The sequence below is a fragment of the Paroedura picta genome, chromosome 8 (assembly GCF_049243985.1).
Source record: "Paroedura picta isolate Pp20150507F chromosome 8, Ppicta_v3.0, whole genome shotgun sequence".
Classification (NCBI taxonomy): domain Eukaryota; kingdom Metazoa; phylum Chordata; class Lepidosauria; order Squamata; family Gekkonidae; genus Paroedura; species Paroedura picta.
The window spans coordinates 19,621,928-19,637,583 of NC_135376.1; the positions used below are offsets into that span (position 1 = coordinate 19,621,928).

The 15,656-nt window shown below is 38.8% G+C and overlaps 1 protein-coding gene across 1 annotated transcript in view; it reads right to left on the reverse strand.

Annotated features, from left to right (window-relative positions):
• Nucleotides 1-11,578, reverse strand: part of LOC143843039 (schwannomin-interacting protein 1) — a 448,653-nt gene extending 437,075 nt beyond the window's left edge. Inside the window, exon 1 of the mRNA XM_077348572.1 lies at nt 11,526-11,578. Coding sequence (XP_077204687.1) covers nt 11,526-11,534 — 9 coding nt within the window. The 5' untranslated portion in view covers nt 11,535-11,578. The remainder of the gene's footprint in view (nt 1-11,525) is intronic.
• Between the last annotated feature and the right edge of the window lie 4,078 nt (nt 11,579-15,656).

The following is a 15,656-nucleotide window of genomic DNA, read 5'->3' on the forward strand; positions in this document are numbered from 1 at the left end:
TTTTGACATTATGCCCAGAATAGGAAAAGTTAAGACAAGCTTCTGCTAGCCTTCAGCATAGCAGCAAAACAAAATCCTTGCAAAGACATTTCTAATTTTTGGCATGACCACTACTCATGGCCAACATAGTCAATATTCCTGCAATGTTTACTCATTCGACCGACTAAATGTACTATCGTTGCATAGACACACATTCTAGTGAAGCTTGAGTATACAAACAGTTGAAGATATAATGAAAAACCATTACTTAATCACAAAAAATGAAAATCATTAACATTTTATTTTTCATTTTATATTGCAACCCAGCTCTCAAGTCGTAGAAATATTTGCCCCCAAAGATTTCCAGCTTTCCATGGCATGTTGTATTTATTTACATACTTCTATTCTTTCTCAAGCACATAAACAAAATGGCTACTGTAAGAAGAAGACAGAGCTTCTTGTGGCGCAGAGTGGTAAGGCAGCAGAAATGTTGTCTGAAAGCTTTGCCCATGAGGCTGGGAGTTCAATCTCAAGGTCAACTCAGCCTTCCATCCTTCCAAGGTCGGTAAAATGAGTACCCAGCTTGCTGGGGGGTAAACGGTAATGACTGGGGAAGGTACTGGCAAACCACCCCGTATTGAGTCTGCCATGAAAACGCTGGAGGGCGTCACCCCAAGGGTCAGACATGACTCGGTGCTTGCACAGGGGATACCTTTACCTTTAAGAAGAAGACAAGTGGATCAATGCAGGAGGACAGAAGATGCTTTAAAAAGTATTTTCTGAGTTAGCTCAAAGTGCAATTCAAAAGATCACAGCATGTCACTATTATTGCTCTAATTAGCTACACCAATGTTGCTAACACATAATTGGTCAACAAAAAGCTGCTATCAGATTTATATAAAAACGTGACAATACCTTAGTCCTTTGAGACTGAATCTCATTCAAAGGAGAGTTTTTGCCACTATCAGCAATGGCAGTATTAACAGAATCCATGGCATTTAATAGAATTTACTGTGCTGAACAAAGAGAATATTAATAGGAAAGGTAAATATAGTACAATCTTACTATTCAGCAAGTGGCTGGGAGAAAAGCCACAATAAGCAAATCAGATAAATAGTAATGTTGTTTACAGAAGCTCACACATAGAAGAAGGTACACAGAAAAATCCAATAACCATCATTTTTGTATAATTAAAGCTGAAATGATAAAGTCTATTCTGGGTAAGAAGGACTACATATTGAAAAAGAACTTTTTACCATAGTAGAAACTGGTATCATGCTAGCAGATAAGCTTTACTTCAAAGACCAATAACCTCCTTACTACAAAAAAGTAGCAGCTAAACCAAGGTCTCTTATTGTAGAACTGACACCTTAATAGCAACCACATTCGAGAGCCCATTTTCTTGCAGGTTGATATGCTTAGCATTTCAACCTACATCATTCTTACCATCTGTTTAACAGTCTTTTCCCAAAGATAACAAGAATGTTATTAGGATGGGTAGACAGAGCAAACAAAATTAGAAATACAGTTCTAAAGACTCTTTAGTAATACAGTAGAATCCCAGGCTACGGTATCATTCTTATCCGATTACTTGCTTCAAGAAAGTGAAGTCTTGAGGCTACACACATGGCAATGATTCAAGAAAGAATGAAATCACAACTTTATCAGGTCCTCTGGTATATAGATTTGTGAAATATTTAATTCTTAAATATTGATCAGATTCAGAGGCTGACTGAATAGCCTAAATTCTACATGGCTGGCTGCAACAATGACCCATGCTCTATATTGGCTTCCAATCATGATAGTGTTGTCAGATATGCAATGGCAGTAGACCTCACACCAAAGGCCACTTTGTCAGCCAGCAGAAGAAAAAAAATCACCACTGATATGCCAGTGTGTTATCACAATACTATTTGTTGTTGTTAGGTGCGAAGTCGTGTCCTACCCATCGCAACCCCATGGACAACGATCCTCCAGACCTTCCTGTCCTCTACCATTCCCCGGAGTCCATTTAAGTTCGCACCGACTGCTTCAGTGACTCCATCACAATACTATAGGTATTGCCAGATAGTTTTAACATCAACTCTCCAAATATTCCTAGAGCATCATGATGTCACTTCCTGGCTTACCCCAAAAGTGACATCATGCCTTCATGACATTGGAACTATCCCACATCCCTGCTCATTCCAGTTCCTGCCCAATGCAAACCATTGACTGGCAACCCTAAACCTTTAGCAAAAGGGCAATCAAAAATCAGAAATCCTCATGAATTAAGTCATGAAAGAAGAGTTTGTTGTAGGGATGCCAACTCTGGCTTGGGAAATTTACAGAGATTTGAAGCTGATGACTTGGGAGTGGGAGGGAGCTCAGCAGGATGACATACCACAGGGTCTCTTCAAAGTAACTGATCTCTGTAGCTTGGAGATAATTCTGAAATAAATCTTGACCCTACCTGGAGGCTGGCAACCTGAAGAGGGCATGCACTCAAAAGCTCATGCCTTGAATAAGTCTTTGTTGGTTTTAAAGGTGCTATTGGACTCTATCCACTATGATCAAACATTATTAGTTAAGACCTGTCTTTGTACCATGTGCCTAAGGTGGCTTATGACTTGTATTTCCTTAGGAGGAATTCCAGTCTCATGCTATAAGATAGATCAATTGGCCTTAATTCAAGTAGTGCTTTGATTTGAGGATATAGTAAAAAGGTGGTTGGCATTTCTTTGTCATCTCCCTGTTTTTGTACCTAGACCTTCTGTATAGAAAACATGGCATATTTTCTCCTTACCAAGCACAAGATACTTTCCCATTTAAAATTGTTTCATATTGTCTCAGATAGGCATGTTAACTAGTCATGGCTTTGAATTTCAGGATTCTCTACCAAGTGCAAAACCAAAACATTTAACTTTACTGTCCTATTGTTCCTCCATTTAAATGTTTATTTAGGTTAAAAATAAATCAAAATTGTTAACTATTCTTATGTGGCTAATTTACATTACTTTAGCTCCAACAGAATAGTTTTAATAGAGATTATATTATGACTAATGGTGCTATTTAATTTTATAGGTATAGATTTATGTATGTATGTATGTATGTATGTATGTATGTATGTATGTATTTATTTATTTATTTATTTATTTATTTATTTATTTATTTATTTATATGCCGCCCTCCCCAGGGGCTTAGATGGTTTAGATATAGATGGGGCTAAATTGAGGTTACATTAATCTCTATGGCAATAAGCCAGTAAAGACAAAATAATAGGTTTTCAAGGCAGGAGATGTTCATGTGGTTTGTTACTGCCTGCATCTACAGTATGACTCTGGTATTTTCTGGTGGCCTCCCATCCAAATACTAGCCTCAGCCCACCGTATTTTGCTTCTAACATTTGAAAAGCCAGGGTTAACCTGGTACCGTGTCAGGGCTTAATTATCATGCATTCCCCTAAACAGTCATGGAAAGTTTAATGTGGGGAAATACTGAAAACTGTTAGGTATTCTGATCACTTTCCCCTCCCATAATTGTAATTTTCAGGGTTCCACACGTAGCTCTTTCTTATGAATAGATTCAGAATGAAAAATCAGATAAGTTGTTCATAGTGGTTAAGTAACATTTTGGATTGGATCCTAAGGAAAAGTTCTGTTAATGTTGCTGATTTCCTCTACCCGTTGTAAACCAGAATACTCCCGTCATGTTGTTCTTGGGTGTTTCCTGTCCCTGCTGCCACTTTAGGGGTATTTTTAATTACAACGTGAAGAGAGAGGTAAGGAAGTCCTACTTCCATTGACCAAAGACCACAGTATATAAGCCCATCTCTGGAGAAACATTCCCACAAGCAGATCATAAAGATCGCTACTTAAAGTGGTTGGAAATTATAGAGAAAAGGGGAAATAGTGAAAGAATCTTGGAAAACAAGTTGGGTGTTTGCTTTGCCTACAGAAGGGAGATAACAAAACGTTTGTGCTAATATATATTTTAAATAACATAGCTTCTTGATTTGCAATATAAATGGGGAGGAGAATTAACCTTTTCCCTCTATGTGATTTCCCTACCAAAGTGCTTTTTCTCCCAGTGGGGAAAGCTTATAGGAAGCTATACGTTTCCACACAAACACTGTGTGTGAAAGCAGCCTTGAGATCAGCAATTTCAAGTGGGAAAACAGCACTCAGGAGGCATTATGACACCTCTTATAATGTCTGTCTCCCCCTTTAACATATGGCCCCAGCAGCTGCATTCAATATTTTCAATACTGTTGGGAAACAAAATTATGGAACCAAATGCCAAATACTGTCATACCCAAAGAGACTCCTAGAACAAACCCTTAGGCAGCCCTGAAAGGGTTATTTGCACTGGTATCATGACCACATCAAGTTAAGTATAAAATGCTACCATTATCCTCTCCATGCTATTCAGAATGGATTTATATCTACTTGTACTCCATGAGTGCCATGCTGTGCTTCTGATGATAACTAGTCAAATATTCTGGGACCCATACCTCTCAAACCACATCTCCCATTTATCAGCTGGGCTCCCCAAACAGCCTTCTCTAGCCTTCCCTAAAAGAATCCATATGGCAACAGTTAGGTCATGGTCCTTCTTTCTACTAAGTTCATAACCTCCAAGGATGGGTGTAGCAGGTACCTTCAGTTGTCACATTCAGGACGCATGCAAGGTTATTTGGTGGAAGATAAATGGTTTTAACTGTGTGCATAAATTGCCTTTTTACTTTTTGAATACTGATGATGTGCCCCTGCATCTTTGCTGCTTCGTCAGTTGCCCTGAGTCCATGTGGGGAGGGTCCATGGGGGGAATGCCGTCAAGTTGCAGCTGCTTTATCGTGGCTAAAAAGGATTTCCAAGGCAAGTGTATAAGCAGAGGTGGTTTACCATTAACTATCTGCAAACTCTTCCTCGGTGGTCTCTCATCTAAGTACTGAACCTGCTTAGCTTCTGAGATCATATGAAATCAGGCTACATTGTACTATTCCATGTCCCTAAGGTGAGACACCATATGCATATTTAAATAAATTAAGAAAAATTAAGAAAAATAAATAAAATGTTGGATTTTTATTTCTGGAAACAGTTCTACAGACCACTGAATATTTGGCAGTCATAGAAACTAGACAAAGATACCACTATGACAACACTGTTTGCGTATCTTTGCAGAACACCTGTCTGGCTGACCTGGCAGATCATATTGCCCTAATATCTTCCTCCTTCCATCTTCTTTAGCTTATTTCCCACTATATTCTTTCACCAGGCATGCTCCAAAGCATGACCTGATATACAAGTCCCATTCAATTTAATGGTTCTGCCTTGATGGTACAGATTCATTCTTATATTTCATCAATGTATTCAAGCACAAATGCACCTTGGTAATGTATCTAGGAAGAAACAAGGTCCAAAAACTATATCTAACTGAACATGCACAGTAGTATTTACAAAGTCTGGAAATAATAATAATAAATAATGAAGAAGAAAAGTAGTTTTTATACCCCATTTTTGACCACCTGAAGGAGTCTCAAAGTGGCTTACAATCTACCCATAACAGACCCCCTTTGAGGAAGCTGAAAGAGCTCTGATAGCACTGCTCAGTGACATCAGCTCTAACAGGACTGTTACTATCCCAAAGTCACCCAGCTGGCTGCATGTGGAGGAGCAGGGAACCAAACGTAGCTCTCCAGATTAGAAGTCACTGCTCTTAACCACTACACCAAGCTGTAAATGATGATGATGATGATGATGATGATGATGATGATAAAGTGGATTGTTACTACATTTATCCTGTTCTGCAAATGCAACCAAATAATTAAGAACCCAAATTTAGCAGAAAATCAGCTTAGAGAATGTTATAAGCATCCCTAGTAATATTTGATTTGTTTTCAAACTGATTTCATTTCCAGCTTATTACCTTTTTTGCCTAAATAATTCTACTAGTGTACAGATACTACAAACTGGTCCCAAAAATTCCCATTCCATCAGAGCTCAATAAACTTTATATCTCTAGACTAGCCTTTAGAAACAGGAAACAATCAATACACTCCTTTATTGTAAGCCTACTGAGCAATATTAAATATTGAGATTTATCTAAAATGTTTTTGGGAGTAGGTATAGGACTGGCTTGTAAAAGTCATAAGGTGGCTTTAAAAATACTAAATCTATTTAATCCCCCGCATTTCTTGGACCTGAAATATTGGAGATGTGATATATAAAGCAGAATATTGTGTAAAATTACCAGCTGTTCATATGTTAATTATTTCACTGGTAAATTTTGAGCTGATATGTCATAAATACATCATACCAGAGGCTTCCTGAGTGAAACAGAAGCTACAGGCAAACACTGAGATGAATTTTGGACTTAACAAGAACAGGCTCGCCTGACCACAACCAGGGCTGGGCTTTCTCCATCCTGGCCCCCACCTGGTGGAATGAGCTCCCAAAGGAGATCAAGGCCCTAATGCAAGTGTAGTCAACCTGTGGTCCTCCAGATGCTCACAGACTACAATTCCCATGAGCCCCTGCCAGTGTTTGCTGGCAGGGACTCATGGGAATTGTAGTCCATGAACATCTGGAGTACCACAGGTTGACTACCCCTGCCTTAATGGATCTAGAACAATTCACAAGGCCCTCAAAAGGGAGCTTTACTGCCAGGCATTTGGTTGACATCGACCAGAACCAACAAACTTCCCCCCAGCCTCCCTTCCATGAACCTCAATGTCCATGACCTTCAATATCTTGAACCAACCAACTACAGGTGCACTGTATGTTACGGTTATGAATTTACTGTTCTCATTGTTTATTATTGTTCTATTTATGGTTATTGATTTCTCTATATTGTTCTTGTTCCTATGTGAATCACCCTGAGCCTCCAGAGGTATATAAATATAATAAATAAAAAATTAAAATATTATTTTTAGAGTTGTTTTATATAGAAGAAGAAGAAGAAGAAGAAGAAGAAGAAGAAGAAGAAGAAGAAGAAGAGTTGGTTCTTATATGCCACTTTTCCCTACCCGAAGGAGGCTCAAAGCGGCTTACAGTCGCCTTCCCTTTCCTCTCCCCACAACAGACACCCTGTGAGGTAGGTGAGGCTGAGAGAACCCTGATATCACTGCTCGGTCAGAACAGTTTTATCAGTGCCATGGCGAGCCAAAGGTCACCCATCGGGCTGCATGTGGGGAGTGCAGAATTGAACCCAGTGTGCTAGATTTGAAGTCTGCACTCCTAACCACTACACCAAGCTGGCTCTCTAAATCTTCTTATTAGAAAACAGTCTAACTGTGATTTGGGTAGAGTAGGTAGTTTCAAAATCACCTTTTGTCAAAATTCCAAACTTCAATAATTTGACATACTCTGCAAGAGACTATAGTTTTGACAATACATATATTGGCCTTTGACTCAAAGGCATGGGAAAGTTTAATCAAAAGACTACTTTCCTATACCTTTGAGCCAAAGTTTTGACAATATATATTGTCAAAACTATTGAGTTATAAAATAGTAGGCTAGATAGATTATCAAAGGATTTGATCCTCGTTACATATTAGTTGGAAACATAGTGGAACAATGGAATTTGATTACTGTATGTACTAAAAATAGAAACTGGAGGAAACAACCTCTGCTGAAAATGCTATATTGAAAATGGTAGAAACCTAGAGTCCGTTTTGGTTGTCTGATTATTATTAAAAAGAGGACACAAGATAGATATATTGTATTTCCATTTCCATTAATTGTATATTGTAGAACTGTTTGTTATAGCCTAGGATAGGTTCTTCTTTTTTCTGCTGTTCTTTTCATGGTGTTTCTACAGGAAGCCTGCAGCCAAAGATTTTGCTGGTTTATTCAAATCAATATGGGCAATGGAGTCATTTCTCTGGGTTTCAGTTTTTTATCACCTCTGTCCTTTTCCCTGAGCCTAAACCCTTTTTGCCTGTTCTTCCAGAGAGTCTTTGTTTCTCTCCCCCTTTCTTTCAGTTCCCTTGCTTTCTGCAGGTATCTATTTCCAATCTAGGGGAGAATCCATAGAGCAAAAACAGAGCATATGTTTTGTATACACAAGGTCCCCAGTTGAAAGGAGCTCTGGTAGCATAGTGTATTTTAAGTAACCACAAAAAAGACTGACCCAGATGGATCAGTAATCCAACTGTGAACAAGGAACTTTCATATATTGTGTATTGAGATATTGTTGTCACACTTTTCTCCCCCATAGGGACCCAAGGCAACTTATAACTTCATTCTCCTCTCTAGTGTTCTCATTACTACCGATACTGGCTATTGCATGTATGCTATTTACATTCCTCAGAGTGCCATACAAAACAACTCTTCTTCATTTGGACCTGTGTGAGTGCTAATCCGGCAACAAATGAAAACTTCCTCTGCCCTGTCACACAGCAACTGAACTGAACATGTTTTGAGCCCTTTGTTCCATGAGCACCAACACAGGGGAGGGTGATGGGAGGTAGACAGACAGACAGACGTTATGCAGAATGATGACATATGTATCCCAACATTACCCCAAGAGCTTCAAGGATTTTTTCATTAAATCCTCACAACAATTTTATGAGGTAGATCAGGCAGCTATAGCTAATGGTCCAAGGTCACCCAGTTAAGTACATGGCTGAGCAGGAATCTGAACCATCAGGCACTTTCCTCATTATTCCACATTATTCCACACACTTAAGCCTTCTCAAGACCACCTAAAGAGCAAATGGCTTATTCCTTGCCTTCAGAAAGACTACTTACCTGCACAGACTGTCCCTGCTCTAGTGCTTGAAGTGGCTCCTCAGCCAAAACATAAATTTGAATGGCCCATGCATACTTTTCCAACACAAATATGAATGTCCATGTATTATGTATACCCGTCCTTAAATATGTATGTATTATAATGGCTACACTTAAACTAAATCAAACCCACCAGAAAGACCATTGTGAAAACCCAGGGCAGGATGATGACAGAAGCTTCTGGTCTTTAAAACAGCTTAATTTGTGAACTAGTAGAACACAATTACTGTGTTTTATGCCATGAAGCTGTTCTTCAAATAAATTATGTATTCAATATGTAATTAAAGTTCCAAGGTTGGCACTTCATGAGAGCTGACATTTTTAATATATTGGCAGCCATTAGCAAATGGATACCGAAGCTTTTGGCTGGACAATGAAGTGAATCAAAGCCTTGCCACCTTTGGGTAAATCAATCATCACTAATGTACACTTTTATTTGTGTGAATTAACAAAATAGTCTATAATTGTCTAATAAATTTGCCAGGGAATACAAAAGTGCAGATCAGTTCTGCACAACCCATTTTATTCCAAGACAAGACAGCATAATGTCATCCTAGTGAATAAGCATTACCATATATTTGACTGAAAATACAGTCTGATCCTCAAAAGATTCCAGTCCAGGGCTGCTTGGTCAAAAGGAAAAAGAGATAAACCAGCTCTGCAAACTCTCTTAAGCTACAAAAACTTCACTGAATAGACTTCAGTAGGATTCTGGGCAAATCTGCTGAGGAATAAATTGTCAGAAAATCTCTTCTTTACCCATCATAGGATGACTTCTTCATTCCTTGTGGAGTAGGGTTTCCCATAAACAAACATCAGGCTCTATAAATGTACTTTTGGACAAAAATAAAAATCCAGCCATGTAAGAAAATGGTGAACAAGAAATCCAACACGCACTACAAAAGGATTCAGATTATTTTGTGCCACAGAGATCCCAACTATATTATACTGAAAATATTGTCACAAGGTAAGGGCAAGGTAGTCATAGGATACATGAAGACTAAATAACTTCACCCAAGGGGCAACTACTGGTCAGAGCATCACATAATCAGATGAGGGTTTATATATTTTGGGAACATCCTCAACCAAAGGTGTACAGTCAACCAATTCTCCACAGCTCAACCAAAGGCACCAATTCACAAATTGTAGATGGGAGATATATAGGCTGTGCAAAGAAGATGAAGTCATCATAAAAAATGAAACAACTCCTTTCTCTGTTCCTCAATCTCCTTCCTAGATAATCTTGCACTACCTCCTGAAAAGCTAGCCCCACTTCACAACTACACTTAAAGATCAGCTTGAACCAAACAAGCAAGATGTGTACAAAACTCTAGGCAAGTGTATTATACGATGCAATGTTGTGCTTCATTATAACTCAGCACATCAACACCACAAACCATTATAGATCAGATGAAGATTCATCTCACACGGACACTTAAAAGGATTATGACTTGGTGTACTGATGTACTAAATCGGATTTTAAAACCTCCCAATCAAAGAACCAACCAAACCATCTTAATCCATTGGCAAGCAAATATTAAACTGGACTTTTGCCAATCTGCCATCTCTAAAATGCCCTGTCTGATATCGTTTTTCCATGATGTTAACAGAATGTGGTACCCATTATCTTATCTTGATTATGGTTAGCTATTGTAAATATGGGCCATTATTAAGAGTTTAATCCATCATTAGATAACTATTAAAGTAGAAACGAGTGTAACAAAGCTAGGTGACCTGAGGTGGTGGGGGGGAGGGAGTGTGGATATACCAATGTATATACAATCTAAGTAAACATCATATTATCAGTAGTGTCCTGTAAAATGTGTGTGTGTTTTGTACCCAAGATCAAGATAATATTGTTTGATAGTTAACATCTTTCCTATTTAGCCTACCAAGGAATTTCCTAACTATATGGTGAAATTTACAACTAATGGTACTGATGATTGATGCTCGCTCATTGCGGGAACTCACACCTAAATCATTTTAAGTTTCGTTACTATACTTTTATAACTAAGCTCCGTCACATTGAAAGCATCATCAGCCAGATCAAAACTGGACATAACCGAACTACCTTTTTACATAAAAACATGATTTACCCCCCACCCACTAAGCCAGTTCAAATGGGAAGCCTTCTCCTTGCTATTCAAAGTCCAGTATTTAGAATCCTGAATGCATCCTGAATGCAGAAACTCTGAAACCCTATTAGATAACTGTGAATGGTGACCACATCTCACCCCCCCTGCAATTGGGGGTGGGGGAGTTGAGATTTTTTAAATTTACAGAAATTCTGCCACACCAGCAGTATCTTTGCTATTTCAGAGTTCACTGAGTCCCCAGCTATTTATTCAACCCTCGCTTTAAATCTACTGCTGTCAGACGGGTATCTTATTTCAGTGCTCAGAACACAGTAGTGTGAACAGTTAAGTCTTCAATTGCACTTTGCTTTGAAAAACTTATTATTATTTGCATGTGCTAATCCATATTTGCACTAGACAGACAACGCTGGCTGAATGAAAATCTCCTGGACAGATACATTAAAAAAAAAACATTTTAAATACTCATGCATAATTACACAGAGAAACATAAGCATATAGATGCAGGCATATAATAAACTAAAATAAATAGCATCAATGTCTCAGTAAGCACCATCTTTCAATTCAAATAGCTCAGAAAATCTTCCAAAAGCTCCACAGACAAAAATCAGAGGACAAATGCACACACACACATACACAAACACACACCTGTGTGGGTTATTTAGCAAAAGGTATACATTACCAGATGCATTGCGAAGTTCCTGGATCACCTGCAGGGAAATAAGGCAGGAAATTGGATGATGGCACAGTATTCCTCAGTATTACACAGAGCCTGATCTGACTGTTACAGAATGCCAGGCAAGTGTGAGGCTGAAAAACCTTTGAGTTGAGCTCACTCTATAGGCATCAGAAAGCCTCAAAGGGGAGAGAGAGAGAGAGGAGGGAGAATGGGAAGAAGAAAAAAGAGGCAACCCACAAATAGCTAGATGAAACTTCTGGCACTTTTCCAGCTCAGGAATGAATTCACTGTAATCTGGAAATATATACAGAGAAGGAAATGAAAGGAAACTTAGGCACACCGATGAATTTGTCCCTGCTTAACAGGCTCTGAAAAACATGTGCCGGTTTTAGTCCAGCTCATTGCTAAAAATGCTCTTCCAGAACCAATACTGAACAAAACTGATTCTTCAACACACACACCCCAGGATAAGGAGACACACCCCCAAGCACACTCGCTGCAGCCGTTCTGACCAGCTTCCCAAGGTATCCCTACCGATCCTCCAAAGGAACATTCCATCCGTTATCTGCTGTGCATTTTATTAATCCCAGCACAGGGATGTAGCAGCAAATCTAATTCCTTTTATGCCTCAAAGTGGATTCATAGCTTTTTTTTTTTATAATGCTCTTCAGAGATATAAACAGATTTATGTCAATAGAGGATTTGGGATACCATTTAGATGCTAAAATATAACCCCCTTCTTTCCCTCCTTCCCCTCTCAAAGTCCCCCACACAAGTAAAACTGAAGTATTTGAGATGTTTCAAGTAATGGATCCCAAGAACAATCATTCAAGCCCTAAATAAACATGGCCGTCAATAAAATTTTGTTATATACAGGTGAGAAGATTGGTTAACAGCTCATATTGTAGGCAGCTATTGTGAAAACTGCTTCTGCTAGTTTTGTTTCAGATGGGTATATTCTAAATACTCACGCTGCAGAAGCATCAAAAAGTTACTATTTTGCATTGTGCATTGGCTTTGTTTGATAAAAAGCTGTTCAGGTAAGCTGAGCTCTTTTGTACCTTTGTATGCTTTTTTTTAAGCATCAGAATAGGAAATATATTTCCCAGTCCCTAGTAGACTACAGCTTGGTTTAAAACAAGACCATGTAGTAAAGGGGAAAAAATAGTTTCTAAATAAAGTTCAGAAAAGCAAGCTACCAGATTAAAATGCATTTTCCAGGGTTGCTTTTTCCCCTTACACTTTTGTATAGCCCTGAGGCTGAATTCACACAATGGCTTGTTCTTTGACCAAGAGATTATTTTTGTTTGTTTTTTATAATCACCCCATGGTGAAAACCATGTGGAAAAGAATATTGTACATGGTCCAGGAGGCATTCAGTTCTCTAGCTGCTTCACAAAGAGCGAACATGATCTCTATTGGTTTGCTGCTTGCCAGGAGCCATATGAATGACACTTCAGACTCTTTTGCAAGAACCAAGTCAGCTTCTGATTTAAAAAAAATATTTTTTCTGTGAAATGAAAAACTGTAGAACTGACATAAAACATGCCATAAATGTGCTTTTACTTCAAAATGGTGCATTGGCGTCAGAGTAGGCAGGGCCAGAGCAAAACACACTGGTTTGTGGATAAAGTCCAGTGGAAACTAGTGGATCATGGGTAAGCCTAACAGAATCTAGAATTTATCACTGGCTTTATATAGGAAATGATGAACCAGTATAATTCTGACCAGTTGGCAATCTCAGCTACATAAAAAACATAAGCTAAACTGTATTGCTATTCCTTCCTCTTCTTTAGTCTTTCTGGAAAATGTGACATACCAATGAAAATTCTTTGAGTGTATTTCTCCACAAGTTTTGTTCCCAGAAAGATAAAGAAGTCACTGGAGTCATCCCAGATGAATCTGATCATGAAACAAAATGGAGGAGGGAAGTAATTGTGTAGGAGAAAAGATGGTTAATGAACCCGTATTCATTCAATAGAGGTAGAATTGAATTCAAAATAAGAAAATATCTAGTAGAAATTATAAATGTAAGTATTAATTATGCTTTTCAAAATTAGAAAAGTAGGCCCCAAAGATTTGGAATGTATTTTATTTATTTTCATGTAAGGTGTTAGTAACTAGCCCATCCAATCAAAATACTTGTATGTGTCTGTAAAACTCCTCTTATTTTTTTAACATAGCAGTTTTGTTGGGGACAAGAAGTATCCAAACATCTGTCTAGAGTGTATCAGTATCTAGAAAAGAAAATATAAAAATAGTTTAAGAAAATGACTCTGTACTAAACCCAGACAATTGCAATCACTGTTTTTAACATTAAGTATGAGAACACTTCCCATAAAACCACTATACATTTTCTTTTGCAACCTGTAGTATTTAGTTAAGAGCCTCTTGTGGCGCAGAGTGGTAAGGCAGCCACCTGAAAGCTTTGCCCATGAGGTTGGGAGTTCAATCCCAGCAGCCGGCTCAAGGTTGACTCAGCCTTCCATCCTTCTGAGGTCGGTAAAATGAGTACCCAGCTTGCTGGGGGGTAAACGGTAATGACTGGGGAAGGCACTGGCAAACCACCCCGTATTGAGTCTGCCATGAAAACGCTAGAGGGCATCACCCCAACGGTCAGACATGACTCGGTGCTTGCACAGGGGATACCTTTACCTTTACCTTTACCTAGTATTTAGTTACCTACCATTCGTGTCACTGCTATCACATGGCAAATCACCATTTCCTTGATCCACAGTAATCAATGTCCTAAATATTACAGGTCGTTGATAGGGATCACTCGCCATGGGGATGGGTGGCATCCCTAGGCTGACGTTATCCATGTATTTACTTACTTCAATTTTAGCCTGCCTTTCTCCCCAATGGGAACCTAAAGTAGCATACAGTATTCTCCCCACCTCCATTTTATCTTCAAAATAACCCTATGGGGTAGTTTCAGCTGAGAGTGTACGATTGGCCAAAGTCATCCGGCAAGCTTCCATGGCAGACTGGGGTTTCACACCTGAATCTCCTAGATCCTAGTCCAAGATACAGTCAGGGATACAGGTAATATCTGGAGGAATAAGAGACTGTGGATCAACCCTGTGAAAAGGCCATAGACAGTCTGAAGTGAGAAGAGGACTGATTAAGAGACTGCAGAGGCATGCAGAACAGGCACAGGATTGTAGTACACTACTGAATCAACGTCACTGAAAAATGAAAGTAAGCTGTGCATGTATAAAAGGCCATAATGTACCATGTATACTTTGTGGCTCATAGTCACTAATGGACCCTTGCATTTTGAATGGCCATCTGTGATAGACTGCGCTTTTAAAAATACGTATTGCATTCCGCTGCAGAGTCTTCCTAGGTGGCCTCTCTTCCAAGTGCTGACTCTGGTTAATTTCCAAGATCTGACTACAACATGATGCTTTCCCATTCCTAATCCTAGAAACCCCCAAATTCCTTTAACTGTGGGGGACAAAAATATGCAGAACTCTTACAAAAAAAGACCTTGCCTAAAATAATTAATTCAGAGAAGCAATCTACAAAGAGAATGTTTTGTTTTTTTGCCACAGGTATTTGAAAGCAGCAGTGCTCCATAACTGGCACTGTGTCAAACCAACTAACTGAAAGGTATAAATAGCTTTAAAGGTTTCCACATGAAATAATCTACTTGTTCAGCAAGGCATCCTACAGGATACATCCTCATTTGTATGTGAGCATGGATAGCCATTCTACACCCTCACACCCTTGGAATTTTACAGCATGCTTTGAAATTGAGGCTTAATAAGAAACCTGTTAGAGTTGGCAAGCTTTTTCCAGTCAAGAGGTGAAGAAACTTCTCATCGCAATCCCAGTTACAGAAGTAGTAATTCTGTCACAATGCCAGAACCGCAGATGTCTTGCAGGGGGAGTTCCTTACTAAACGTTAGTTATAACAGAAGCACCACAAACCTAAACAATATCCAACGGAAGCTTCTCAGTACATTGAAAGCTGGAATGATTTCAAGGCAAATGTAAGGTATAATTTACCTCAAGAACTCTCTTCCTAACCATCATTGACTAGCATTTCCTATATATGGCCAAGTACATGATTGAAACTAGAACTCCAAATTTTAGTTTGGAGGGGTTTGGAGACCAAGACATATGAGG